The following is a 27,318-nucleotide window of genomic DNA, read 5'->3' as shown; positions in this document are numbered from 1 at the left end:
TGCACATGAATATAGCATATTATCTACTGCAATAGTAGCATGTTTGTATTGATTTGCAAGATAACAACGTATCGAATAAACAGCAAAAATATTATTAAATATTCCAAATGTAACTAGAACATGTGCATTTCTTCAGAAAATGCAGTTGGGAATGCTGAGTCATGCTTAGTTCTCGTGCTATTGCCACTGATCTGTGTGCATTCGACCATACCTGCCTTTTACATGCCCTGAGAAAGTTGCACAATAGTTTAATATTTCAAAAAGTATTAAAATAAGTAACTACCATTACTACTACTAGTCCATATCTTTTTTTTCCCCCTCAAAATACTAAAGTGATATTACTCTCTTTAAATTGGTCTTAATCCCACGTGGACATTAAACTTTAAAACCGTATTCCATATTAATTGTGTTACATTATTATATTAAAATAATCAATAGAAAAAAATATGAAATAATAAAAAAAAATAAGAACAACTTCTTAGACTCCGACCACTAGGTGGCAATGTAGCACCAGCAGCTGAACGCCGTTTACGGTCAGCAGAATAAGAAAGTAGTTGCGGGAAAACTGAAGCAGATGCTTCCTGTGTTGGTAACTGTTCAGGTTCGTTGAAAACAAGGTAAATAGTTTTACATGTTTATTTCACCGCATCGGACAATGATGTTTCAAAATATACCGTGTACTCTTTGTCATCAGCACACGGTTCGTCTGTTGCGTCTTCGAGTTTAGAAGTGTCGTGTTGTCGAGTTGTGTAACCCATTAAAACTGTAGCAACAAATCAGAGTTTTGTTTAGGTTAGTATTTGACCACCGAAAACGAACTGAAAATGTATATTTTGTTGTACAGTGTTTGTTTTTATACTTTTTTTTCCCAATCGTATCTCGGTGCAATACTGTGCCATGTCATGTTTGCCGTTTGTAACGTTGAGCTTAACAAATACAATTCAGTGCTATTTTAACACAGTGATGTTTAGCATGTAAAGCTAACTGATTTAAGTAATCATGTTTAGAAGATCTTGTTTACTGTGTTATACTGTTGCACCGATGATGTGTCATGTAAACTGTAAAAGTAAAGTGAAACACAATTTCATTTGCAAGATATGTTCCTATTCAGCATACAGCCTCGAGCAAATGGAACTCTGTGCTGCTTGGCTGCAGTTTACCTTTATCTTTTGTCAATTTTAATTGAAAACCAGGTTTACACACATTGTAACAACAGCAGCTGTGACACAAGTCAAGCTGTACAACAGTTCCAGTGGAACCAGCAGAAAAGTATACTGTAATTTCCTTGATAGATAACGCATCACCGGCTGCACTTCTAACAGCATAATCTACTCTATGTACACTATACAGTATGTGACATGATCAAAGTGCACATTGTTATTGTCCTGTCATAATAAAAGTCAAATAAATGAAACAAAAACCCTGAGTTGGCTGTTGACACACAATATATTTATGATTACAATATATTATATTTATATTTACTATCAAGGAGAAAGCATGGGAGTATAGGGAAGAAGATCTTTATATCATATATATTTATCACAGTGTATGTCAGTAGTATACAATAATGTTTAGTATTGTATACATATATAATGTGTGTATATATATTGTCTAAGTAGTATACAATTGTACACAATAATGTTACTCGGCAGCTGTTATGATTCTGTGTAATGTGTTGTTTGTGCCTGTTTATGCTATTTATTCCTCTTCTTTCCTGTATACAGTATTAACTAGATAGATAGATAGATTGATAGAAGCTGAAGTCATAATAGCAAGTGTCACAAGAGTTATTTAACTGTATTATATTATGTATGACAAAATAATGGTGTTATATTGATAACATTGATACATTTTGAGTGAAGGTATCCATCCTATAAGGATGGTTACCTGTCAACTACAACATAACATCAATATTCTCATGGTATACTCTCATAGAGTTTGTTGTTCTTTACAGTCTCTTTGTGTGCTCTGATTTTACAGGTGTAGATTTTAAAAATCAACATGAAAACCCCAAAGGCAGCAGATGTCAAAAAGGGTATATCAGTGCTGTGGGAGACCCTGCAGTGTCCCATATGGTGAGAGTCATTGACAACATGAATACTTCTGCTTCATCTATAGTGTTTTTAGAACAATATTACACTCTCATTTCAATGAACTGTCATACTGTGATCTCACTAATCCTGTCTTTCACCTGTAGCTTGGATTTATTGACAGCACCGGTATCAACCAAGTGTGACCATCAGTTTTGCAAGTAAAGATCTTATAAATCTTATTTATGTTTATAAAACGATGCATGTACAACAAGCACTGCTCTCAGTAGACCACGTTTAACTCATCCCTTGTGCGATAGAAGTAGTACAAAGGTGGAGTGTGCAATCCCTGGCAATGTTTACACTGTATATATCAAGTTCATGCTGTCTATATGTTGGTGATGTCATGTTTATACTGTATATTTTATTAATTAATTGTCAATATTTTTTTCTATTTTGTACATACATGTGAGAATGCATGCGTGTTATTTATTACTTTTACCTTGCTGTCTTTGCTGCTGTAACAGTGTACATTTTCCTGTTGTGGGATCAATGAAGGATTATCTTATCTTATCTGGTAATTATATTTGTTTATTTTAATATGCACAAATACATTTGTTGTTGCTTTTGTTCCCAGATTTTGTATCGGGAAACTTTTGGACAACTCGAAACAAAACCGAGGCAACTGTCCAGTTTGTAAATCCAAGATCACAAAAAGGTTGGACAAAATCGATAAGAACACTGTTTGACATTTACTTGAGTGATTGAAAATGCATTATTAATACATATGCCATTATATTTTAATATATGTTTGTGTGTGATGTACACAGGAGCTTGCAGGAAAGTCCTGGCTTTCAGAGACTTGTAGGAGGATTGCAGGACATGATTCAAGCATATGAACATGACACGGGCACAAACTGTAAGATCACATTGCACATTTTTAAAAAGGAAATTGTGGTCTTGACTTGCAGCACATGTCCCAATAAAACTTCTATTACATTTTCAGACTTCACCGGAATGAACCTGGAAAAAAAACCAACAGGGTAAAAATAATAACTATCAGGTTAAACCATGTTATCTAATTGAACTTGTGTGTAATTTAGCATTTTCTTCTTCTTCGCAGTATCTCTGACGCTGAAGCCTCCACACTTCCTCTACATATGTCGCCTGAAGCTACTCCTGTCACTGACATTGACGAGGTGGAGAATGCAGAGCATGATGATCTGCCAAGGTCCCACTCTTCAACGATTGCAGGTAAAATATTTTGTAAATATTGGTGTCATCACATCAGCTCGATTACCGCATTAGCTTCAGTCACCAGAGTATAATAAACAGAATTGTATTTTTCCTGATAGATGGTGTTGAGAAATGGTGTTAATTCTGACTCAAATTCTTGTAATTACAGTCCTTAAATGTCTTGTTTTGTCCAAAACCCAAAGATATTTAGCAACATAAAGCAACAAAGAATCCAAACCACAATAATATTTATGAATCTGAAGTAACAGATCTAGTTTTGTATTTCTTAGAACAGACAGATCAATAATCCAGGGACATAACGGGTACATGCTGAATGTTGTGTTACATGTTTTTGTCTTGCTTGTGTGGGCATGCCAGTAGAGAACACGTGAATTCAATGAAAAACAGTTTCTGTATGGAGACTATAAAGTTTCTATTATATTCTATAATCCGTTATCCAAATTGTTGGCGATTAGTTTAGCAATCAATTGTAGTAGCACATATCTGTCCAAACAATTTTAGATTTTGTGAGGAAAAGTACTTAAGTAATTTTTTAAGGATTATCAAATGGACGGTGGTGCTGTTTGCCTGAGAAGGGATAATTGCAATCCTCAGGGTTTAAGCTGTAAATTAATCTTAAATCATAAGTATAGTAATATTATTCTCTGTGATATTTGTGTTGCTAAATACAACCTATTTTAGACTGACTTATATTTTATTTCTATGCACTGATCATTGACCATTCAAAACAGTAAAAAAAAGGATAACTGCTTGATTAGCGAATTTCTTTTAGTGCAGGGAATAAGAACATATGATGGTAACTCATTTTGTTTTCTAAAAGGTTCATTATGTTCCATTTTTTCATCCAATGTTTTAGCCCAGATTGGATTTGCAAGACTAATGGGACTTGAAGATTTAACTTCTTTGACGACAGAAAACGAAGGCCTGGACAGTGGCCTTGGTGATGCCCCACCAACTTCTGACAAGAAAGTGCGCAGCTCGACAGATAACTTGGAACCAATAGAAACAGACATGGCTGATGCTATGGAAAAGACAACAGCCAAAACTAGAGGCAAAACAAGGTCTAGTAAATTAAAGAATACCTCTCTTCCACTACTAGCAACTCCAGATGAGACTGTCTGTCAACCATTAAGGAAGTCCTCGAGGAAGAAGCATAAAAAGAAACCGGAGCCTGACAAGATTCTTGAGCAAAAACAGAAGAAAAGTCTAGAGAAGGTTGCAGAGTGGCTCATGAAAGTTCCAACAGAAGAAAGTCTAGAGCTAGAAAAAGCAGACGAATGCGATAACGATTCTGACAGCGATTCTTCCTCTTCAACAATAGATGTCAAACTACACAGAAGTGACGTAAATCCTAAGAGAGAGGATCGTGCGAAAGCCCTTGAAGAGCACGTGTTTGGAGCTGTCTACACGCGAGACCGAAGAGGGAAGAGGAGCACTTGTCCTCCACTTCAAGCACGAACAGCAAGAAAACAGAAAACAGGCTTTGAAGATGAACATCAGAGCGACTTGGAGGAAGAGCAGTCACTAGCAGACGAAGTACATGACACGAGCAGCGAAATTTCCGAAGAAGCCGAACCGATGGAAGGTGTTGAGGAAAATGATGTTGACAAATACAGGGAAGAGTTGCTTGAAAGTGAAGAAAAACAAAGCAAAGAAGAGGAACCTTGTCCTGTGCCTGCTTTACAACCACGGCCAGAAAGAAATTCTAAGAAAAGAATGCATGAGGTCCCGCAGCAGGTTGACAGTGATTTAAAGGAGCAGGCTGAAACAAAGTTAGAAACAGCTGAGCAAAAGAAGACTGACAAGAAGAAAGGCAAACCAGCTAAAGTGCCAAAGCCTCTTGTTCTAGTCAGTGTTCAAGCTGGTGAAACTAGTCCAAAGACCAGACTAAGATCAGACGAGGTTCAGGTACATATTGAGAGCTATCCCAGCAGTGAGGATCAAGAAACCCCTCTCATGAGGAGCAGGAGGAGAAGCAGAAGGCTTCAACTTTTAACTGAAGAAGTCCAGGAAGGCCAGAAGAAGGTAAACTTGAAAGCCAAGGCCGTGGAAAAAGGCGACGGTGTTGGAAAGCAATCGGAGAAAGTTAACGGTGAAACTGAATCAGCTAAGAATGGAAACGTGACAAAGCTAATGAAAAGAAACGGATGTATTTATGATCAAGAATTGGGAGGAATTGAAATGATGGAGTGTGAGAAAACATCTCACCAAGAACAGGAGTCTTTTGCTGAAGTGCCCGATGCTGAAGCTCTGCCTGAAGCCAGTGCTGCTTGTCATGTCCCTGCAGTCCCAGCTTCTGCAAGTTCAGAAGAACCGACTGTGGTGTATCCAACACTTGAAAGTAACAGTCAGACCAATGAAGCACTCAAAGATAATGAGTCTGAACAGTCAGCTCGTGAGTCTAAACATGCCATAACAGAAACAGAAAAGGAGGAGGACAAGAACGACAGCGAGATGGACACAGAGCAACTGCTCCGGAGCTTTAAATCCACTAAAAGGAAATCTTTCCATCTCGGTGGTCCTTGTGTGAAAAGAAGCCGTAGCTCTGACCAAGGAAGTTTGCACGGCACTGAAATTAGGGGGGACGAATCTGCAAAAAAGATCAGTACAAAGACGAATGAAATTTCCAACCAGGAATCATTAAAATCATCCTTATTGTGTGAGGATTTGATTTCCCCCTCTAACTCACTTACCCTAGTAAGAAAAACAGTTGAGAAACAGGTGGTGGCTGAAGCCATGGGCCCTGTCATCATTTGGTCAAGTCAGGATGGTGCAGCTACTATCGGTCTCTCTGGGTGTAGCAGTGCCCTCAGTCCTAATAAAGTATCAAAATGTGAAAAAGAAAGTCCCCATCTTTCTGCCGTCCCTCAAATAATAGATTCCGGGCTCCGCTTCATTAATCACGAGGAGCTACATGAAGCCTCAGAGTGCTCTCACATCTCCAACACCCAGTTTGATTGTCCAAAAAGAGATGCTGAGAAGTGGAAGGACACAACAGACGCTGTTGAAAATCACCCAGACAACACGCGTGATGATGTCTTAGCTGCGGACTCTTTAACGCCTGAAGGCCTGGTAACACCAGCCGTCCAAATGAATGCCAACGAAACAAAGACAAACAACAGTGGTAGTGCAGAGCTCAGCTCGCACTCCTCCATCAACAGCAACCCAAGAAGAAAAAGAAAGACGCAAAGGCTGGAGTCTTCACCCGAGTCTGATTGCAGTGGATCCAGAGAGGACTTACCGAGTTTGTCTCAATTTCTGGGGAAGTCGGCTCTTCAAGCTGCTGTGGCTCAGGAGCAGCCAGACTCCAGTGAAGCTGTTGAACGGTTGTGTCGTCCCCCCTCGTGCCCAAGCCCGGACTGTGTTGAGTCCAGCCAAGCGTCTGTGGACTTGTTTGGCACTCCAGAAGAGTGTAAGTAGAGAAATCATTTTTTTAAGGCTTCGGCCTCCAAAACATGAAATCCACTCTTTTTAAAAAAAGCCATACTATGTAACCTTTGCTAGGATGAAAGTGGATCCTTGATGACTTTTTAGTGCTTTAAAATAACCTCAGCATTACTCTGGAACAGGCTGAACGTTTAATCATTTTCAAACTAAATTAGCAATCTGAAACAAAGCAATTAGCAAATGTCAAAGGCTGCAATTTAATAACATAATGATGTTATTGATGGTGATAATAAACGTTATTGAGTTGCACTTTGCCAAGTAAACCAGGGTTACGGGTGCTTTACAATATTGGATGTGCTACACAGCATATTCGACCCATGGCTCACACTTTAATGTTAAAAATTGGTGTTAATGTGTGAGTGAATGGTTGTTTCTCTGTGTGTTCGCCCTGCGATGGACTGGCGACCTGTGTAGGATGAACCCTCATGTGGAAAACAAAGAGTGAATAGATGTTATTTTAACTTTATTTTACCTGTGTGTGTTACAAAATTATGTTTGTCCAACCATTTTCTTTTTCAGTGATTTTGTATCGACTACAGTGTTTAGATTCTTGCAATTGACATCAATTTCTGACAATATCTGCAATACTGCAATTTTCTTCAAATCGTTCAGCTCTACGCTGGAACTTGCAGGACCATCTTCTAAAGATCACACATTTGAAGGTGGTTTAGGGACGTGTCCAAGCAAATCAGGACATATGAAAGACATCCTCTGCCCTGATTCTCTGTTATCTGCCACTGTACATGTTTGCTTCTCAGTTATTTGGACACAAGGTAATTAAACTATCATGTTGCTGCAGGTGAGGTCCCAGTAAATGACAATGGTGTTTCCATGGAGATCGTGGAGTCGTCACAATTTTCAAGCGAGGTCCAGGTAAACACACAGGTAAATATAATTAAGCTCTCAGTTACTTTCTCTGTTTTAAGCAACTGCTGATCAACGTTAGATTTCTTTCCACTTATTTGAACAACAATTACTGAGTCTTCTTGCATGCTCAGCATTGTGTTTATGCATTCAGCTGTACACTGATGCACCGGCATGTTACGCCCCATAGAGGGCAGCCACTACACTTTTCTAAGCCTACATCTGTCAGCTCCAGGATGACGGACTGCCTCGCTCAGTAAAATATGTCCCCCTCAGCAGCTTTCTAAATTGCATTTCATTTACGTTAGAGGAAACGCCGCCTCGGAGATGAGTCTTGTTTTCTACCTCATCCATCTTCAAGCACTCTCACTATTATCTGTCGACTGTATTTGACAGGGAGTTAAAGTTTAACGCCCTCAGGTTTATAAAGGGGACAGGGTTTGAGATATTTGAGAATATTTAGACTTGGTGTTATTGTGCTGTGTGTCTGTGTATATATATTCAATGCACTGGCATGCTTAACTCAAAGAATTAGACACTGTTCTTATCGACCAACCTAAGAGAAAACTGCTGTCACTTGAGTTCTGTAATACCCTAGATATTATGTCATCACCTTCTTTCTCAAGTATTCTCCTAAACACCTTGTCCCTATCAATAAAGACTAACTGGCTGAATTTGTGGTTTGGCCCTCACTGATTGGCAGTTGTCATCAGGACCCTGAAATCATATTCCTTTATTTTGTGTTGTAAATGTTGCATTACAGCATTTCCTACTTGCTGACTCACCTCTGTTTTTTTTTTGTTTTTTTTTTCAAAATTCAATTTCATTTAAGTGCATGACTCGTTTGTTGTTATTATTAATATTATTATTATGTCATACTTTTTTCCCCTCTTCTTTAAAGCAAAAGATCCAAATGCAGAAGGAGCTGGTGAGGCTGGAGAAGTTGATGGCTCTGGTGTCAGAGGTGCTTCAGGAGAAAGAGAGCAGTCCTGCCAAAGAAACAAATCAAGGCAGCAAAGTCACAGGTAAGCAGATAACAAATTAAGGATGGGCTTTTAGAGCTGAAATGGTTATTGGATTGTTTTCCTCTAAGCAAAGTACCGAAATGTTCCCTGGTTGTAGCCTCTGAAATGTGAGCAGTTGCTTGTTTTGGTGGTGGTGTTTTACAGCAGTTGGCATCAATAATGTTGCTTTTCTGCCTTCCTCTAGATGATTTTAAGCCAGGGAACATTCGAAGAGATTCGAACAGTATGATGACCATAAGCAGAAAATATCACATAATCATGGTATTACAATCACAGCTCTAAAATGTCACCTCCGTCAGCTGTCAAATCACCAAAACATCACAACTGACTGACTTGCCCGCACCAGACCAGACGCAGAGGGGTCGTGTTACTCACAACCTGAGTTATTCCTGCACTCTGTTCTTGATAACTCATTAAACTGGGTTTTGATTCTGAACTGTCAGTTACAAAGTGAATTCATTCATTAATTCATTCATTGTCTACTGCTTTATCCTTCACATAAGGGTCCATGGGAGAGGTGGGGTATAACCATTCACTCTCACATTCACACCTGTGGTCAATCTAGTGTGTCTTATTAACCCTTGCATGTTTTTGGACTGTGTGAAGAAACCGGACTTACCCGTAGAAAACACACACACACACAGGGAGAATTGTCATGTCTCACTTTACTGATGAGTTTCTAATTATTGGTTGAACCTCAATCATTTAGAAACCTGCAAGACTGAAAACCAGTGTGCCATCTATCTGTCACTACTAATTTTTGCCCTGTTTGTTTGTTGAAGTATTCAAAGTAGATACAATTCATTTTAAATGTCTTGTTTTGTTTGTTTGACTTAGCTTTCTTTTATTTTAATTTAAAAGTTTGACTTCATGCAAGTATTCAAAGGTGACCAATGGATGTTTTGTGTCTCCAGGCCCAGAGACTGACAGGCCTGACCCCAGTTGCAAGGACACATGCCAAGTTTCAGAGCAGCAGTAAGTGATATGTTGTTAAAATGTCTGTCAGAAAACGACAGTCAAACCACAGATAAAACTCACCTCCCTGCCACCTTTAGTCTTTGTTTTCAGTTTGCAGGAAATGGCTAGAGGGGCTGCTAACATCACACTTGAGTGAGTCTCAGAAATTGGAAAGCTGATAACAAATTTCATTCTCTAAATGGCAAATTGTTGATTTGAGTATGGATTACACACATGTCTTAATGAGGGAGGTTCAGAAGTCCTGATAGGTACACGCTGCTCTCCTGTTTCCAGTCATAACCGGACCTTCATACTAAATGGACAAATATTACAGTGCTATTATCTTCTCATTATGCTACCATCAAGAAATTAACAATGATCAACTCGAAGATTGTGGGTTCTAGTCCCGTCTTCGCTAGTCTATATGCCGATGTGTCATTGGGCAAGACACTTAACCCCATGTTGCTCCTTACAGCTGTGCCGGGCAGCGTTTGAATGGGTATGAAAGATGCTGATACACTGTACGAAAGTGCGACTCAATGGCAAAACTGTAGTGTAAAGCAGCTATGAGCGGTCGTCAAGACTAGAAAAGCACTTATAAACAACACAGACCATAAAAGCACTCCTAACAGATGGCAAGTTTTGAGTAAAGTATAAACATACTCGTTTCTTTCAGCAGTTCAGTTGACCAGCCAGCTGGCTCACTGTTGGCCACTCACGTCAAAATCCTTGAAAATCAAAGCTTTAACTTTGATAACAGTCTAATTCATTAACGCCTCCCTCGGTGCGTTTCATTTCTCTCCTCAGTGAGTTGTATACATTGTTAATACATTTTAAATTGAGCTATACTTCAGTACAACCATATTAAGGGGAATAATAAGTGAAGCAAGTGGCATGTAATTGGTCTCTTTCAGTCTGTAAGTGATGGAGAAAGTGTGTGTGTCTGTGTGTGTGTTTTGCTAGTTGTGTTTTCAGAGGGTGATGCGTCTTAAGAGGACAGGCGGATAATCTTACTAATGAACCCCCGAATCTGCTTATGCTGTGGAGAATAAAAAAGTCATTACTGACTGCATCTGATGTGTCATTTAGAGCACTTAGAGAGAAACTTGTGTTGCCACAGTAATTCATCTCTCCTGCTTGACTGCATACACCCCCCCACCCCCGTGCTTTGCATGGTTCTCAGCGCAGGAGATAGAGAAGGGGTGGGTGATGAAAACACGGCGGAGCTTAGTTGTACAAACTTTACATTAAGAAGCGCATCATATGGAATATTATTCCACGAGCGTCAGCAGTGAGACTGGAAAGTAGTTTAATAGTTTCCATCGGACGACAGGACAAGTTTTCAATAAGCTGTTATCACTTTGGCCCAGTTCATTTAAATGTAGACACGTCGCCAATTTGATTTGAGTCTGGGAAGATATGTGGAGATTTCCAGAACTTAATTTACATGAGTTATAAAAGAGCTTGAAACCTATTGATGATAAAGAACATGAGGAATGGGATATTGAGATTCTTTGTTACTAAACTCCGATCCAACATTTATATGTAACACAGTGCAGATTTTTTTTTGGCTCTCATTCAGCTCCTTTAATTGAAAATGAAACATTGACTGTTGATTTAAATTCCTGTTATTCAGCTTCTTGAGTGTGCAGTCATCTGTCTTTTTTTAACTATAATAATTAACATAGACACGTCAGACCTGGGTGATTTTTCATAGAAAAACAAAGAAATCTTCTTTATTACTCAAATCAATCACATGACTTTGGCCTGTGATTTGTTCCACTCTCCACAAGCACCAAGTGAGCAGAGATACTCTGCTTATATCTGTGGGTCATAGACGTTAGATGGTCATTGGTTGCAGACAGGGCTGCAATTAACGATTCTTTTCATCATCTGTGAATCTGTCTATTGTTTTCTCGATTAATCGAATGATTGTTTGGTCCATAAAATGTCAGAAAATGTTGAAAAAGTGTTTTTCAAACCTGAAAATGATGATGTTCTCAAAAGTCTTGTTTTGTCCACAGACCAAAATGATTCAGCTTTAATCATTTCTTTGTTCTATGGAGCAAAGAAACCTGAACATATTCACATTTGCAAATGATTTACAAGCAAAATATTACATTAGACAAATCAGTTGAAGTGCAGTTAGTATATGATATTATTAATCCAGTGCCTTAATGGCTCATCTAGGGCAAAAGTCTTTTAAATTCCAGGTACAGCATTTTTTTTTCTGCAGTCAACACAACAGAAATGTGTCATTGTGTCTAGCAATGACCTACAGTAACAGAAACATTTAGTGTCATATGTCAGACGCTCTTATTTCAGGTGAAAAACAAACCATCTCTGGTTCAAATGCAGTTTTTCATACTCAAGCTACTTTAGAGCAGTGGTCCACATCTAAATGCACATCACCAAACTAGTAAATATATTCAATTTATTATCTTCCAGATCATGTTGGTGTCTCATGCTGCAGTGAACACAGTGTTGGCTCTTTTACTTCATTGTTCACAAATCTTCACTTGGTTCTTTTACAGGAAAGGTGTTCAAGATGCGGAGCCAGAGCCCAGCACAAGAGCATCTGACAGCAGAGAAGTCGTCCAGCCCAGCGTGACAAAGCGTGGCGGCAATTCAGACATGAGTAAGGCTGCTGTTTTTTTATGTTGTAAGAAATGTAATTGTGTTTTTCTGGTGAGGCTTAAATGCATTTTCTAAGGAGCACATTAGCAGAAAGTATCATAAAGTGTGTTTCCATCGGCCCATTTCAATGCACATTTTCGATTAGCGCATTAAAACAGCTGAATGGAAACACACAGAATTCAATAAAGTAGTGAAATATTGTATTAAAGTTGTTATGCTTGAGGGAGGTGAAAAAGTTGCCATATCAATAAAAGGTAATTGTGAATGAGTGCAATGGAAAAGGTTTTAGCTAATAAAAGTGGGTGTATAGAAATCACGTGACTGAAAAGCTCCCGCTGCTGAAAGAATAGCAGAAAGTGATACAGATACAGCAGGTGAGAGGAGGACGGATGAGGAGACCACAATATTCCTCGACCCATTGTAAAAAAGCAAGTATTACAACAACAATAATAATAAATAGAAGCAGCAACATAACTTCCCCATAGATCAATAGATATTGTTATCTTTCTGTGGTGACTCCCACTGCTAATCGTGGTGAACTAACTCCAGTTGACTTGTTTACTTTGGTGGTCAAAGGACAGGGTCCCAGTGAGAACAGAGTGTCCTCATAAAGCTTATTTTTTAGCCTCTTGATGCTGAGCAACAAGTTCCTTTTTAATCAACATCCATCCATCCGTCTTCTGCCGCTTTATCCTCCACAAGCTTAAATATTGCATGGGCTCAAAAGCAATGGGTCAGCAGAGTAATACAACCCCCAAGTGCTAAATCAAATATGCACAGGGAGATACTGTATGTATGGTAAATTGCTCTTGGTGATGCTTTTCAAAATGTTTTATTACCAGTAAAGTTTGGCTGAGGAGCTGAGTCTTTTGAAACCGCAGTGCGTAACTTTTAAACGTAAACAAATGTCTGTTACATTCAAATCGTTGTCGGATTAATTCACTGAATTCTATGATGAAGTTTCTCAGTCTAGCTGTGTTTGGATGGTGTCGCCCGGTGACATTCTTGCAGCGCACACAGGAAGTGACAGCGGCAACAGCAACATTGTGCTACTCTAGAGTATGACTGAAAACACTAAGTTTCAGAAATAAATTCTACTGCTCAAAAAAACGCAGTCATGCAACATTCTGACGGATTAAACATGTCTTGGCTCCGCCTGTCCCTTCGCTGCCTCTATACACACAAACGCTCCCTCAGTCAGGTTTGATAGTATTGCTTGACAAAGCCTGTTTCAGATTAAGCATATAAAAATTATGTTACGGCATTTCTGTTCACGAAGACCAAACAGAGGCACGATTGAACAACAATAATGGCCATAAGTGACCTACTACAGCTTTCAGTGTTCCTGTTTGGATTATGGGGGTTTGACGTGTGTCAGAAAACCATGCTTGTGTGTTATTTAAAGATAATTTTGTCTGATGAGTCCGTCTCTGTTTGTTTTGTCTCTTTAGCTGTGCAGCATTGCACACACGCGGGGCAGAGCACACAAGCCACTGAAGCCTCCAAGACGACGATTTCACATGCAGCAGCAAAAACGCCCAAGAGCTGTAGTTCACTGTCAGATGCACAAGAAGACAAAGAAAACACCACACCCCCGAAAGACGGAGGTAAAGCTAAGCTGGTGCTGGTGTCATCTGGATTAGGGCCCAGCGAGCAGGTATCAGGCATCAATAATTGAGTTTATTAAACACTTTCCACTGAAGGGAACACAAACTCATTGAACCTCATTGGCAGGTAATGGTGAAGAGGTTTGCCAAGCGAGTTGGCGCCCATGTGGTTTCTCAGGTGACATCAGAGGTGACCCATGTCATCATGTGTACAGGTGAGTGTGCTTGCATACAGGCTGTATGTGTGTGTGTTGCACTGTTGTGAAGTCTGCTGCTGTGTTTTTTTAATTGTTCCACTGCACCTCAATGAATGGTTCTGAGATCGTCTTGATGCACGGTAAATCAATTAAATCAGCTCTTAAACTGTTTAAATTAATTCCACAAGCAATAACATTTGCATTTCCATGAGTACATTCGCCTCAAACATGCAGTTACAGCTCGTTCGTGTGCGTGCGTCACTGAAAAGCGCTCCTCAGAGATGAGCTCCATGTTTCTCTCACCCACACGCGCTCTTTCATTAACACACTTGTTGCTAATTACCCTCCTTGGTAGATTATTTTTAATTTCAGAGCTCGCTGTCTTCTGAAGCAGCATGTTAACTGGGATTGTTTTGAAGAAGCCATATTTAATGGCTGCGTGTTTCCCAGGCAACCAAAAAAAAAGAGGGACGGTGGCGCCGCTTCTTGAGCTTGAAGGTCAAAAAGGAAGACGTGTCTTATTTGAAGCTTTTGTAAAAAAAAGTTGTTATATTGGCATCAGTAATTTCTGCTTGGCTCTTTTTGATTGGTAGTGCAAATGTTGGCTTTTGAAAATCACATTGGAAAGAAGTAATGCATGCATGTGACATAATGATACATAATCAATATATCACTTTAAAACAATCATTTTCTTCTTTCTGAGGACTGAAAGAATAAAGGTAGTAGGTTTTAAACCTAAAAAACAACTGGAGAAAATAAAGAACACTTTAAATTTGTAATCATCTTAAAAGGGAATTCAGACTACATGTTTATAGCTAAGCAAATTACATTTAATTGCGAGGGGATGAGTGGGTGGAGAGGGTCGTTATCTAACCGGATGGTCAAGGTTTGATCCCTTTTAACCTCAGACTGTGCCAGAGTAATGATGTGTGAATAAGATGCAGACGCTCTGGACGAAAGCGTGTGTGGCGAAAGGTCATCAAATATTGAAAGGAAGTCGACAGGCCAATAATACGGATAATCCAACCACTTGACCCTCACCATGAAGTTTCCCTGTGTTTTAGCAGTGTCATGTGACACTTGCTTTTCAATCAGCAGAGAAGATTGATGTAGAATCAAACCAAAATAAACTTCATTATAAACCACTTTGAAGAGGAAAAGCACAAACAGGGAGGTAAACATGCAAAAGGAGTCATTACATCAGGATGAGACTAGAGGGAGTGATGTTATAAATCAAGGATGCACAATATTGGTATCGGCAGATATTGGCTTTAAAATGTATTATCAGATAACGGCAAATACACCAAGATCTCCCGATATGACACGACTAGTGTCAAAATGTTTACGTTTATTTATTTTCGTCAGTGAAGTAAACTTATACCTACATCTGCTGGGACATGAGTAGGCAAACTATTCAGTTAATTAAAAGACTAAATGACCTCTGCTGTAGAGTGCAGTATCGTCATGTTATAAATCTTAGCTCTTGCTTGTCTGTCAGATCTTTATATATCCTCTTTGAAGAGAGAAGTCATGTAAAGTTTGAATATGTTTATCTTTACAAAGATGCACCTGTGTAGGCTGTGCGTGCGTGCGTGTGTGTGTGTGCGTGCATGTGTGTGTGTGCGTGTGAGTGTGAGAGAGAGAGAGAGAGCATACCGACCGTGTACATGTTTTCACGCATCCCTGCTTGGTCTCTCCTCTCCCCTGCCAGATGAACAGCTGGTATGCGAGCGCACTCTGAAATACTTCCTTGGCATTGCAGGCAGGAAGTGGGTCGTGAGCTTCCAGTGTAAGTCCTAGTTCACTTTTACACCAATTAGTAATACATTTGTAATACATAACATCAAGATGATGGAGGGGTTAGGTGTGAATAAATGGAGCTACATAACTGTATGGTATAAGTTTTGTAATAGGTAGATAATATTATGATAATACTGACTTATTTCTAAAGCAATTTCCAGCTTGGTAATAACAGTGAGGTGATACGGAGACGATTATAGCAGCACCATGTTGTTTCAAAAGTAATATCCAGCTAACAGCTCGGTAATAAAAATTACAATAGACTGAAATCAGTGCAACGCCTTCACAGGGAAAGGTTTGTGAATATTAATTTGATAATTACCATTTTATGAAGTTAAAATTCATCCTTCCATACTTCCAAGATAAAAAAAAAAAATGACTTTCCTATTACAAAGAATATTACCATATCATTACTGTACTGTAATAGTAAGTGTTGCCCAATACACGGTGCTGTCTGAGCTCATACATGTTCGTTTCTCTCTGCAGGGATTACCGAGTGCTTCAAACAAAAGAAACTCCTCGACGAGGTATGTTTGGCTTTTGTGCTCCTTAAATTTGCAAGCGGGTGACGCCCTCTTACATTTTTGTATGGCTTAATGTTAAATTAATGCTTCACAGTGAATCTTTTCACGAGGTTAACTGTGATAACACATGAATTATTTGTCACCCATTAGCCTCAGCAATTATTGTGTCTGGCCCTCTGCCGTGCAAGTTTAATCCTTTACCCAGCTTGGTTGTCGTGAAACCTTTTCCCTACACTTATAAGCATTTATGTATGTAAAATGTACTATTTTTATGGACAGTTAAATAACAGTACAGGAATTCAATACTTTGCATAAACTGCAGATTATTTAAAATTGTTGGGTTTATTGTCACTTAATAATGTACATTCTACATTTCTATTTTAACTAATTTTTTATAGTCAGAGTGTTAATATCTTCGTATATTGTAATTTTCTTTTTTGGTAATGCATGTTTATTATTTATTATCTTTATCTTTACTGTCTTGCTGCTGTAACTGTGTAATTGTCCCCACTAGGGAACAAATAAAGGACTATTTTATCTTATCTTTCAGTTTATACTTTTTGGTGTCAGAAACCTGATAAATGCTGTTTAGTCTCTAAAACTTTATTTTTTCCAACCAAAAGTTTATGTGAGAATGTCTGATTATTTGTCTCATGTATAATTTGTTATTATTCAAGTCATAGAGTTTATAGGGAAAAATAGGCCATCAGATAAAGATTGGCATCTTCAGTGCAGTCAAAAGTGAATTTTCATATTAATATTCTTCAGTAGTTAGTTCAGATCAACTCAAGGAAGTCCAGTTGTGTATTTCACAGTTTTACAGTCCATAGGCTGCGGCTGCTGAACTCAGTTGTCTGTCTTTGTTTCACAGAGTCTCTTTGAAGTGAAAGGTGATGTCGTGAACGGGCCAAACCACCAGGGCCCCTCGAGAGCTCGTACCACTGAGGACAGTAATGTGAGTCCTTCACACATTGAACAAGACAGTCACTTTGCCTTTGCACACCAACTGTGTCGCGTATAAACAGCACATAAGTGCAAATAACTCTGGCGTCAGTTACGAACGCACCCTCTGTTTTGCTCACCAAATACGATGCGATTAATCGGATAAATTACGCGGTGCGCCGAACAAACTGGCATCACGCAAAGAAACGCGCTAGATATGACGTGCGATGAATTACAAAATAGAAATGCCTGAATTCAGCTACACGGGGGAGGAGAGGAGATGTTGGTTGTTTCAGGGGCTGAAATTTGATCACTCCATCGCTGCAGGACAGACTTTAGGATGTCTGTCAGACAGTTTAAACATCCGAGGAAGGTCCTGTCTGTTTGTAAATACTACCAGCTGTGCATATTTGCACGACGTGACATCATTTTTAAGCGATTGAAGCATTGCAAATAATGTCACGTCATCAGCAGCATGACTTCTGATCTGATCGATGGAGCGTGGGCCTTCAGAGGGCTTCTTTCCAGGTGTCTAGCCCCGCCCCCCATGGTCCAGCCCCGGGTCCTATTGACATCGTAACGTCGGCACTGATGATTGGTAGTTGTTCTGTTTTATATCAGATGTCCTGAGGGCTTAGAGCCTGATGAAGCAAACACAGGTTATGTAAATCTCCACACACTTCAGCTTTTAACAGGAGAGAAAGTCAGCGTACAGTAAAGAAGGGAGGACTTCATTTAACTCGCCTCAGCCCCTCCGCTCAGACCTTGTTGTGAAAAGCGAACGATAATATTCCTCCTGGTGTGAGGCCTGCTGCCACTGAAGGGGAAAATTAGAAATGGCTAAATGTCATGTTGGTCATACCGTTACCTTTGAAGAACCTCTGCTAATTGAATTAGCCAGTCATTTTCAGGCTCATTTAAGTGGCTTCAACTCTGCGCTGACACTTTGATGGAGCCAGACTGATTGTCCTCTTCATATTCACTTTCCGTCACCTGCGCCGGGCTGGCAAACAGATGAAATGGATGAGGAGAGACTCTGTCAGCTGAATGCTGATGCTTAGGGAATGAAAGAAGCACTCTGTGTGTGTGTGTGTGTGTGTGTGTGTGTGTTTTCACGTTATCATGTCACACACACTCTAATACTCCCTGAAGGACATTAGTTGTTGTCTAAATTAAAAATCTAATAGAAACACTTTCTCATCTCACTGAGCACCTCTGGCTAATGATCACTTTGGACAGACAGAGGTGTGTGAGAAATTAGTATTTCTCACTCGGGCAGCTCCCACATTTATCTTCCAAACACTGCCATCTGGTCATAGGCGAGATGAGGCTGTGATGGAAGTCGTGCACTTCCTCTTTGTGGTTACCATGATTGAAGGAAACCGTTCCCTTTCAGGTTTATTGACCCTGGGTGCAATAAAACAATTTGTCCCTGGAATTGGATAGGTCGTCTTTTTTTTTTTTTTAATCCCATTTGAAACGTGATGTTACTTCTGTGTTTCTGGAATTTACAGTGTAAGCAAAATATTTACAAGCTCCTCAGGTTCAGGTGTTGAAAATTGTGTTTGGCTATAATGGCTGTTCTATTTTTCAAAAGTTACCGATGAGAAGTGGGTTTTTTTTATGCAGTTTGCACTTTAACAGAAAACCTCACAGTGTCACTTTTGCTTTCCCTTTGTAGCTTCTCATGAAAGGCTACGAGATCTGCTTCAAGGGGCCGTTCACAGACATGACTACAGGTAAACACCATCAATAGTGTGACATTTTAACTAGGACATTTTCCATATGAGAAGAAAAGTTTGACATATTGACTAAAGGAAATAATTCAGCGTGCAAATACACGTGACTGGTGCTGCTCTTGATGTGGATGTTTGTCATGACAACGTGGGCTCACTTTGAAAGAGTGAAATGTGTGCCGTGCAACCGTATTTTTACACTTGCAAATGTGATAGTGTGGCCTGTTTGCTTTGAAGTATTGCATCCCACTCTGGTTATGCCAATACGTATTGAGTTCAGTCGATTGCTGCAGTCATTCTTTTAAATAAGCCTAATAAGCATCCAGTTTGTACGTCCCACTGCTGAATTATGGGTTATTCATGGCACAAACTGTGACTGTGGTGTTAACAGGATAAGCTCCCTCGTATGGCTTATAGATGTACTGCAGATAGGGATCTATAAATGCAAGGAGCGTCTGATAATCACTTAACTGTCCCAACTGTTTGCTTGACAAGGGCACCTTAGTATAAGGGCACCAGCAGTGTGTGAAGTGTTGACTTTGACGTTGATTGGATAAGAAACGCCAGACATATTCCCTTAATTGTGTGGAGGTTCAGTGAATCTGTACTTACTTCAGTGAATCTAAAGAGAGAGGCTGCAGAAACATTCAGCAAATGTATTTGGCAACTATATATATAAAAAAAAAGAAAAGTCTCCTGTGGTCGATCTGTAGGTTCTGACTGTGTCTGGGAATGACTGCAGTACAAAGCTCCACCAATAGTTTCAATCAAGTTAATGTGGTCCTGAAAAACACTTTGACGTTTTGGATAAATGTGCTCATTTCACCTCGTGCCAAGAATGATAATCAGTGGTGATGTTACATAGAGGCACAGAGCAAAGTCTTGTCTTCCTGTAACCTGTGGAGACATTCAAGTTTGGTTTTTTTACCTTTCCAAGAAAATAGTTCCAGCATGAAATTCTCTATAATTAAGAAGTTGGTTTTGTTTTGCATTACCTAAGATACGCAGTGCTAAACTGCCGGCCGTATTTCCATATGAAGTGCACACCTTTCTTGTAGTAGGGATGTTTTGATACAGATTCCGATAACTCAACGTTCAGTATCTCCCCTTTTTTTAAAAAAAACCCATTTTAAACAGTTAAACTGTTAATTACAGATTTGCGCTAATCTGGCCATTTCAACCAAATGGTCCAACTGTATAAATAAATATTCTGCTTCCATTTAAATAAACAGCCCACAATGGGATTTGGTTAACATTTTCATTAAATGGTTTCCCCACAAACAAAAACACACTTTGCTGTGTTTAGGTTTAGGTTTAGGTTGGTTTTCCACTACAAAAAAAAAGTACCTACTCAACGTGGGCGGAGTCATCACAGCACAGCTGCATGAAACTGCGGTGATTTCGTTTTACACACACACTAGTGACTTGTTAAGCAGTTGTTTTCAGTGTAACTGAATCACTAGAATCAGTACTTCCACCTTGTCTGACACGGTCACTGGACTGAAATACAGCGGCAGGGTTTGTGATGCCGGTCGCGATCAGCAGCGCTGTCCCTAAACACACCAGACTCCTCTGTTAAAAACTGAGATTTTAGACATTTCCCTGGTAATTTTTGGAGATTAACCTACGTGTTTAGGATTGTTAAGTAATTTTAACTGGCATTGTTCGGCTTGATTCTTGTGTCGGACGTCTCTTCCTGTGACGGAACTCAGCCAATCAGTGGCTGCCAGTCTGACGACGTCACACACAGTATCGCCTCAGGAACCTCCAGAGCTGGTACTAAATAAAGTACCTGGTACTAGAGCTGAAACAATTCATCAATTACTAAATTAATCAACAGCTATTTTGATAATCGATTAATCGTTTCAAAGCTTTTTTCGTGATAATAACAAGATTTCCGATTGTTTAAGCTTCTTAAATGTGAGTATTTTCTTCATTTCTTTGCTCTGGAAAACAAAGAAATCATTAAAAGTGAATCATTTTTGGTTCAAGACATTTGAGAACATCATCATTTCCAGGTTTGACAAACACCGATCATCATTTTTTAAGGTTTTCTGATACTTTATGGACCAAGTGATTAATCGATTAATCGCGAAAATAATCGACCGATTAATCAATTCTGAAAATAATAGTTAGTTGCAGCTCTACCAGGTACTATGCTAGTGGAAACGCAACTTAACCGTGCCGAGGCGAGGTGAGGCGAGCTGGTGGAAACACACCATTAGCATAAAATAAGTCCACACAGCAGATGATGATCACCTCATGGCCTCATGATAACATGTCTCCATGTCTCACGTCACGTCATGTTTCTTGCACTTAATTTAGGTTTACCACTGTTTACTCTCTGTACATCCCAGAAGAAAGAAGTTGAATCAGTGAGCGGTCCACAGAGGTGTGTGTAATTATTTTTTATGTGAAACCTGCAACTATCAAATACAAGTTCTGTTTTCTTCCAAAAAAAATAAAAAATAAATAATTTGCAGACGTTTTCATTCAGATAATTGAGTTTCATTGTTGGAGATAAAACTAATTTTCTTTATATGTTTGCACTGAGAGGCGAGCAATCCATCCTCCTCCCATCCACCTCTGGTTACTTTGATTTTCCCTCGAGCTGGTCTTTGTTCTTGTTCAGTGCCTTATTAAGAAAAGTGCGTCACTTTATGTTTGTAATTACCAAAGGACGTTTACAGTTAATGTAAAATGTCTTTGTGTTGTTGCCTTGTTTATTTGTTTTTTCTGCCGTCGTGCTGTTTGTATTGTCTCGTCTCCTCGATCAAGAATTACTCTTCTCAACCTCACTCAAGCTGTTTTATTGACGTTCAGTTCCTGAGTGTCTTTGTTAGATCTTGCTTTAAAGATAAAAGAGACCTTAAAAGAAGAAAGAGCACCCGAGTCGCTCTCACAGTTTTTTTTTTAACTGAAACTGAGAACAACTCGAAACCTGTGCTGTTTTTATCCTCTGTCATAACACTACATTAAAAGAGTGACACGGGATCTTAGCGCGTGGGTGGATTGAACGCGGGCCGTAGAACGCACAAATCAAACGTAGGAGTTGTGTGAGGCATTTACGGTTTGATGCTGTCATATGTTGCCCACTGGTTTCTATGGTGTTGGTTATTTGCCTGCAGATTATCCCTGAAAAAGAATCGATGTGAGTCTTCATTTGTGCGACTAAAGTGCTTCTGCTTTTCTTCTCTTCGAAAACTGAATGTGTATTTTCTGCATGAACTTAGTTTTTGATGGTCAAAAAAACTACTAATGACCTCCAACTCCCAGATGGAGACGGAGTTAAAGATGTCCTTCGTGCGAAGTACTTTGTGCCTCTTCGCTCTCCATGAACATGAATGAATGGACGGATAGATCATGGGTGAAGGTCTCGGGAGGCTTGCTGTTTCCTTCTTCCTGCGGCCCTTAAAGTGCTCCTGCAGCTTCCTCCCACTGACTGCAGGATCGATGATGCTTGGCTAATGGGTCGACATCTGCTATGCTTGCGTGAGGAGCTTAAAGACCTTCTTAAACATGGCACAAACATGAGGACGGCGTCTGTTTTCATCATCCTAACAGGCTTGCATTCATTATTTAATCGCACGTGTTGGATGATGAGATTCTCCTGAGCGCGCGCCACGTGTTGATGGAGTGTTCTTGTATTCAAGCACATAAAGGAGAGGAGCCGATGGTCTTTCATATTTTCTTAAAGGTGTTTGCCGCAATGTGTCATAAGATGAACACACTCTGATGTAAACCGAGTTAAATGTGTGTGTTGACTTATTAAGTGAGATGTACATATTGATCGGAGTGGAGACTGAAATATTGATCTATTTTCCATCCGTCTTGATAAAGTCTGAGCTTGAAATAAGTCTGCTCTCTGTGTGTCTGTATGCCCTCAGGTCTGAAGGAGCAAGAGCAGAGAGAATAAAACTTTTGCTGCGTACGCCGATGCATTTTCAAATGTGGCCTTCCATTTGTGTGTGTGTGTGTTTCTCTTAGATGAAATGGAGTGGATGGTGGAGCTCTGCGGTGCAGCTGTAGTGAAAGATCCACTTCTCTTCGACAGTAAACAGGTAAGGGTGCCAAGTCTCACCTGTAATGGACTCAAAAACAGTCACTTTGACATGTGCATGTTGACCTGTGTTGTATTTGACCATTGTGTGTGAACTATTAAAAATGTGATTATTCCATGTAAATAATTCCAACTATTACCTGCAGAGTTGATGCAATTCACAAGGCTGCAGTTGTCTTAACAATAAATTACTTTTCCTGGGTGTGATTTCTTCGTTAAAACGTTAGTTATACGGTGTTTAGCATATTATAAATACAATAAAATGTATGTATCATCATTTAAAAAATCCCTACAGCCAATAATAGTCCTTAGATAGATCCATACCCTTTAACTTGTGCTAAGTGTAACCCCTGTAACTCTGTAACCCTGTAACTCTGCTAAGTGACATGTAACATGTAACTTACACTTAATCAATGATCTCTAAAGTATCAGTACCAAGATACTATATGTTGCTAAATTCAACAATGATGGCTGAAAATATGATTATCTCTTAGAACATGCATGTTCTTGATTTACTTTATGACCACTGTGTTTTTATGTTAATAACTATTCACTTTAGCTCAATATAGTATAATCTTACAGCTGATTTCTTGTATCTGTGTGGTTGTCAGTGAGTCCATGTCTGTACACACTTGCCCCATCACAAACTGTCTCTAAATTGTCTCGATCTCATCTTTTTTTGTGTCTCAGAAGTCTCATCAGCTGCTTATTGTCCAGCCTGGACCGGAGTTGTTGTCGTCCGCATACAGCAGTGAGTCTTATCGGCAAATCCTCTCCTCCTTCCCCCTATTAGGTTTCGGATTGTTCCCTATTCGTGTTCTTGATTTGGTATAGATTTTTTTTTTTCGCTGGATGCTCGACCTGATGCAACTTTCTCACTTTATCTGCGCTTGGGAGATTAGAGGAGACGGGGATTGAACATCTGACCTTCCGTTTTGTAAGACGATTGATCCAAACCTACCCCTGTATTATCTGTAAATCTTAATATTCTCAGTTTTGATCTTACGGTAGAGAAAAAAAACTTTCTTGATTGTGTTAGAAACAAGAGAGGCTGTTTTTAAACTAACTTTAGTAAAAAAAAATTTAAGCAATAAGATTTGAGATGACTTAGTATCCAAATGTGAAGTTATTTTGTCATGTTTGTGGTTTTCTCATATCAGACAAAGATTTATTTCTAACATTTGTCATGGGAATTGTTTCTTGTGTCAGGTCACTGAAATAAAACATTATCTCTTTGTCATATAAACAATTAAAACTGAGTATTTCAGGAGTGATAGAGAAATTGTTGTGTTGAGTCTCATCTTCAGATCATTAGTTGTATGGATCACAGTTCTGTGTCCTGAGCTTGTCTCCACAGATGAGCACGGTCATAAATTTTTCATTGTTTTTAGACTAAACTGTTGTTTGTGATACTGAAATAGGATCTTTTCATGTTTCCTTGCAGTTGCTTGGTAGAACAGCCAATAGGAGGCGCCCTCTCTCTCCCTCTCTGATTATTATTATAGTCATTATAGGCCAGATTTATCTAAGGCTGCTAACAGAACCTGGAGGACATGCATAAGTTTAGTTCTGGCTTGGGTCACTTGATTATATTTCATTGAAATGTTATTTTGGTGTTATTGATCAACAATGCCAAAAATAGGTTGCTTACTCCAGCTTTAATGATTGTGTGTTATGCATTAAAACACATTTTGTCGCTGATTTATAATCATCAGGGTTATCTTCTTTTTTCTGAAAAGTGTGAATCGATAAGGGCTTGAAAGGATTACTAAATTAATCATCAACTATTTTGATAATCAACAAATCAGTTTGAGTGTTTTTTTTAATGAATCAAAACAAGTTTTCAGATTTTTCAGCCTCTTATAAGTGAATGTTTTCACTTCATTTCATTAAAACTGAATAATAATTGGTTTGTGGACAAAACAGGACATTTGAGAACATCATCATTTCCAGGTTTGATTGACAGATAAATATTAGAACTGATATTTTGATTAAAATAAATATGACTTTGCAGACGACTGATTAAGACGTTTAAAGTCATTTCTGAATGATATTCCTGAAGACGCTGGCATGCGTCTCTTCCTGTAGTCTGCAGATTTGTGAGCATATGTGCGTGTGTGAGGACCAGTCGCAGAGTGACAGGCAGATCAGTGAGATGGCTCACAGTAGCAGCCAAAATGAGACACACTTTTCCAACAACAGCGCGAGGGAGTGACTTACCAGGAAAGTGCGAGTAAAGAAAGCATGGCAGCAGAGTGAAGGGGGTGTCAAAACAAGTCGGGCCACAGAAGAGAGGAGCAGCGGTGGAGCGAGGGGAGATGACAGTTTGAAACAAAGATGGAGAAAGTGACACTGAGTTCCCTCCTCCTCCTCCTCCTCCTCCTCCTCCTCCTCCTACCTCATCCTGGCATCCTAACTTGCACTGCTGCATATTTAATGCACATAGTCCTAGGTGAAGGAGCAGCGCCTCTATAATCTCCTTCTTTATCCCTTTATCCGGCTCTTTTATACCATTGATTGAAATCACAGACACTGGGCTGATGTAATGGAACTTTGCATGTATTTTTCACACACCAGGTTGTATTTTATGGACTTTTTAGTCGAGGTTATTGCCTTAACGGGTCATGCAACATGTTTGAATTATGCCCGGGGTTGTTGTCTCGTCAACATGTTCCCGGAAACTTAACCTTTCCGGGAACCTTTTTTCATCAAGTATTCTTTGTTCTGTCTGTGATCCGTCTTTGTTTGAAGTGAAAATATAGATGGACTAAAGTTTTGGGAGGATACATGAATGACTTCATGAAGCAGAGTATGTATATGTAAATATTCTGGACAGTAGTTGGCACCAGGCTTTCAGTCATTTCACTCTTGAGTTGTCTGTGTGGAAAATGTGTGATCATGTCCAATGGCTTGTTGTGCAGTATTCCAGCAGCAATGCTGTGGTGTCAGTGTCTGTGAAGGATAATGCCTCCTTCTTCTTCTGTGGTGTTTAGTGGCAGCTTGCATGTATTATATTCTATCACTGCCATTTTCTGTACTTAGAAAACTCCCACAGTACCCAGTCTGTCATAATATTTCTTTCTTGTCAGCTCCTGTCCCATTTCACGCTCTGTTTGTTTTGTTTTTTTTTTGTTTTTTTTCCGCAGTCCCTTACAACAGCCATTTAGTGCATTTCAGACACTTGGATAAAAAAAAAAAAACAGAAAGTCCCTGGCATGGGATGGATCTTTGAAAATATTCTGCGCCCTACTAGGGCAACAAGAACTGTGCAGCTGTTTTATTCTTACTGGGAGGAGTTTGGGCATCGAATGACCTTCTGGGCAATGGTGACGACCTCCTCTCCTCTGCTGTGCACCTATCTCAGGATGCACAGATACAAGATGTTAATGTGATCTTTATGGAGTAGCAGTGGAGGGGCGCAAGCAGTGTTTGTTCCTGAGGATCCTCGGGAAGTAGAGTCTGTTGTGCCATCCTGCTCACTTTTATGGTGTTAGTGTTTGAGGTCAGGTTCTCCTCTGTGTGCACCTCTCCAGTAAGCTCTAGTTTGTGTTCAATGTCCCGCACCAAAGTCCATTGAGAAAATCTGTGTTTTTAGGACACTTGAGAACTGCTGGTCTCCTGCACTGTGTGGTTACTTTGTGTAAATGAGGTCAATGTGAATGAAGAATTTCAGACACCTGTTTGAAAAGGCTGTTCAACGGCAAGATAGAGCCACATATTGCTCAAACATATAGGGGCATGCAGAGCACTGACTTTGTCAACTGTCACTACAGAGAAACATCAGACTTCTTGTAAGTTAAAAAAGATTGTTTAATGTCATGTGTTTTGTCTGATGCCGTTACTGATGGCTCCGAGTATCATAAGAGAAACTATTAAACATGTATGGATGTATAAGCCTTCTTATTCTATTTGCTGTAAATCTGCACCTCTGCTCATGAGAATCTCACATGTTTACATGTCGTGTTTTAATCATCCATCTCACAGGTCTCTCCAGAGAAGCCACTGTTGTGACGCGTGGTTGGCTCTTGGACACCGTTGCAACCTACACCCTTCAAAACTACAACCGCTACTCGCTGTGACGGTGTTTTATACTTGTACTGTTTTCCACCTCTGTTTTATGTCCACTACAATAAATAAACAGGTTAATATTGATGCGTTTGCAGCTGTGTTTGTTGCTCCAAATATGTTACAATCGGTGAATGAAGATAAAAACGTGTATATGTGAATGCGTTGTG

The 27,318-nt window shown here is 39.5% G+C and overlaps 1 protein-coding gene across 1 annotated transcript; it reads left to right on the top strand.

Moving 5' to 3' along the window:
* The first annotated feature begins 565 nt into the window (after positions 1 to 565).
* On the top strand, positions 566 to 27,235 carry LOC122758997 (breast cancer type 1 susceptibility protein-like). Its single transcript, XM_044013439.1, has 21 exons — positions 566 to 617; positions 1,981 to 2,075; positions 2,198 to 2,251; positions 2,668 to 2,748; positions 2,861 to 2,949; positions 3,037 to 3,073; positions 3,154 to 3,284; positions 4,144 to 6,699; positions 7,534 to 7,619; positions 8,500 to 8,623; positions 9,538 to 9,598; positions 12,115 to 12,218; positions 13,669 to 13,874; positions 13,952 to 14,039; positions 15,733 to 15,810; positions 16,308 to 16,348; positions 17,217 to 17,300; positions 18,969 to 19,026; positions 23,011 to 23,084; positions 23,774 to 23,834; positions 27,068 to 27,235. The coding sequence occupies exons 2-21, from the start codon at positions 2,002 to 2,004 to the stop codon at positions 27,160 to 27,162; spliced, it is 4,182 nt and encodes a 1,393-aa protein (XP_043869374.1). The 5' UTR covers positions 566 to 617; positions 1,981 to 2,001; the 3' UTR covers positions 27,163 to 27,235.
* Positions 27,236 to 27,318: the final 83 nt, after the last annotated feature.

This window comes from Solea senegalensis, linkage group LG18 (genome assembly GCF_019176455.1).
Source record: "Solea senegalensis isolate Sse05_10M linkage group LG18, IFAPA_SoseM_1, whole genome shotgun sequence".
In the NCBI taxonomy this organism is placed as follows: Eukaryota; Metazoa; Chordata; class Actinopteri; order Pleuronectiformes; family Soleidae; genus Solea; species Solea senegalensis.
This window is presented reverse-complemented; position numbering and strand designations above follow the sequence as displayed.

Excerpts from the sequence above, each read along its gene's own strand:
- LOC122758997 (XM_044013439.1), top strand. The coding sequence starts at position 2,002 with ATGAAAACCCCAAAGGCAGCAGATGTCAAAAAGGGTATATCAGTGCTG. Across the intron at positions 17,301-18,968 it reads GTACCACTGAGGACAGTAAT|CTTCTCATGAAAGGCTACGA; the intron begins GTGAGTCCTTCA and ends TTCCCTTTGTAG. Across the intron at positions 23,085-23,773 it reads TTCTCTTCGACAGTAAACAG|AAGTCTCATCAGCTGCTTAT; the intron begins GTAAGGGTGCCA and ends TTTGTGTCTCAG.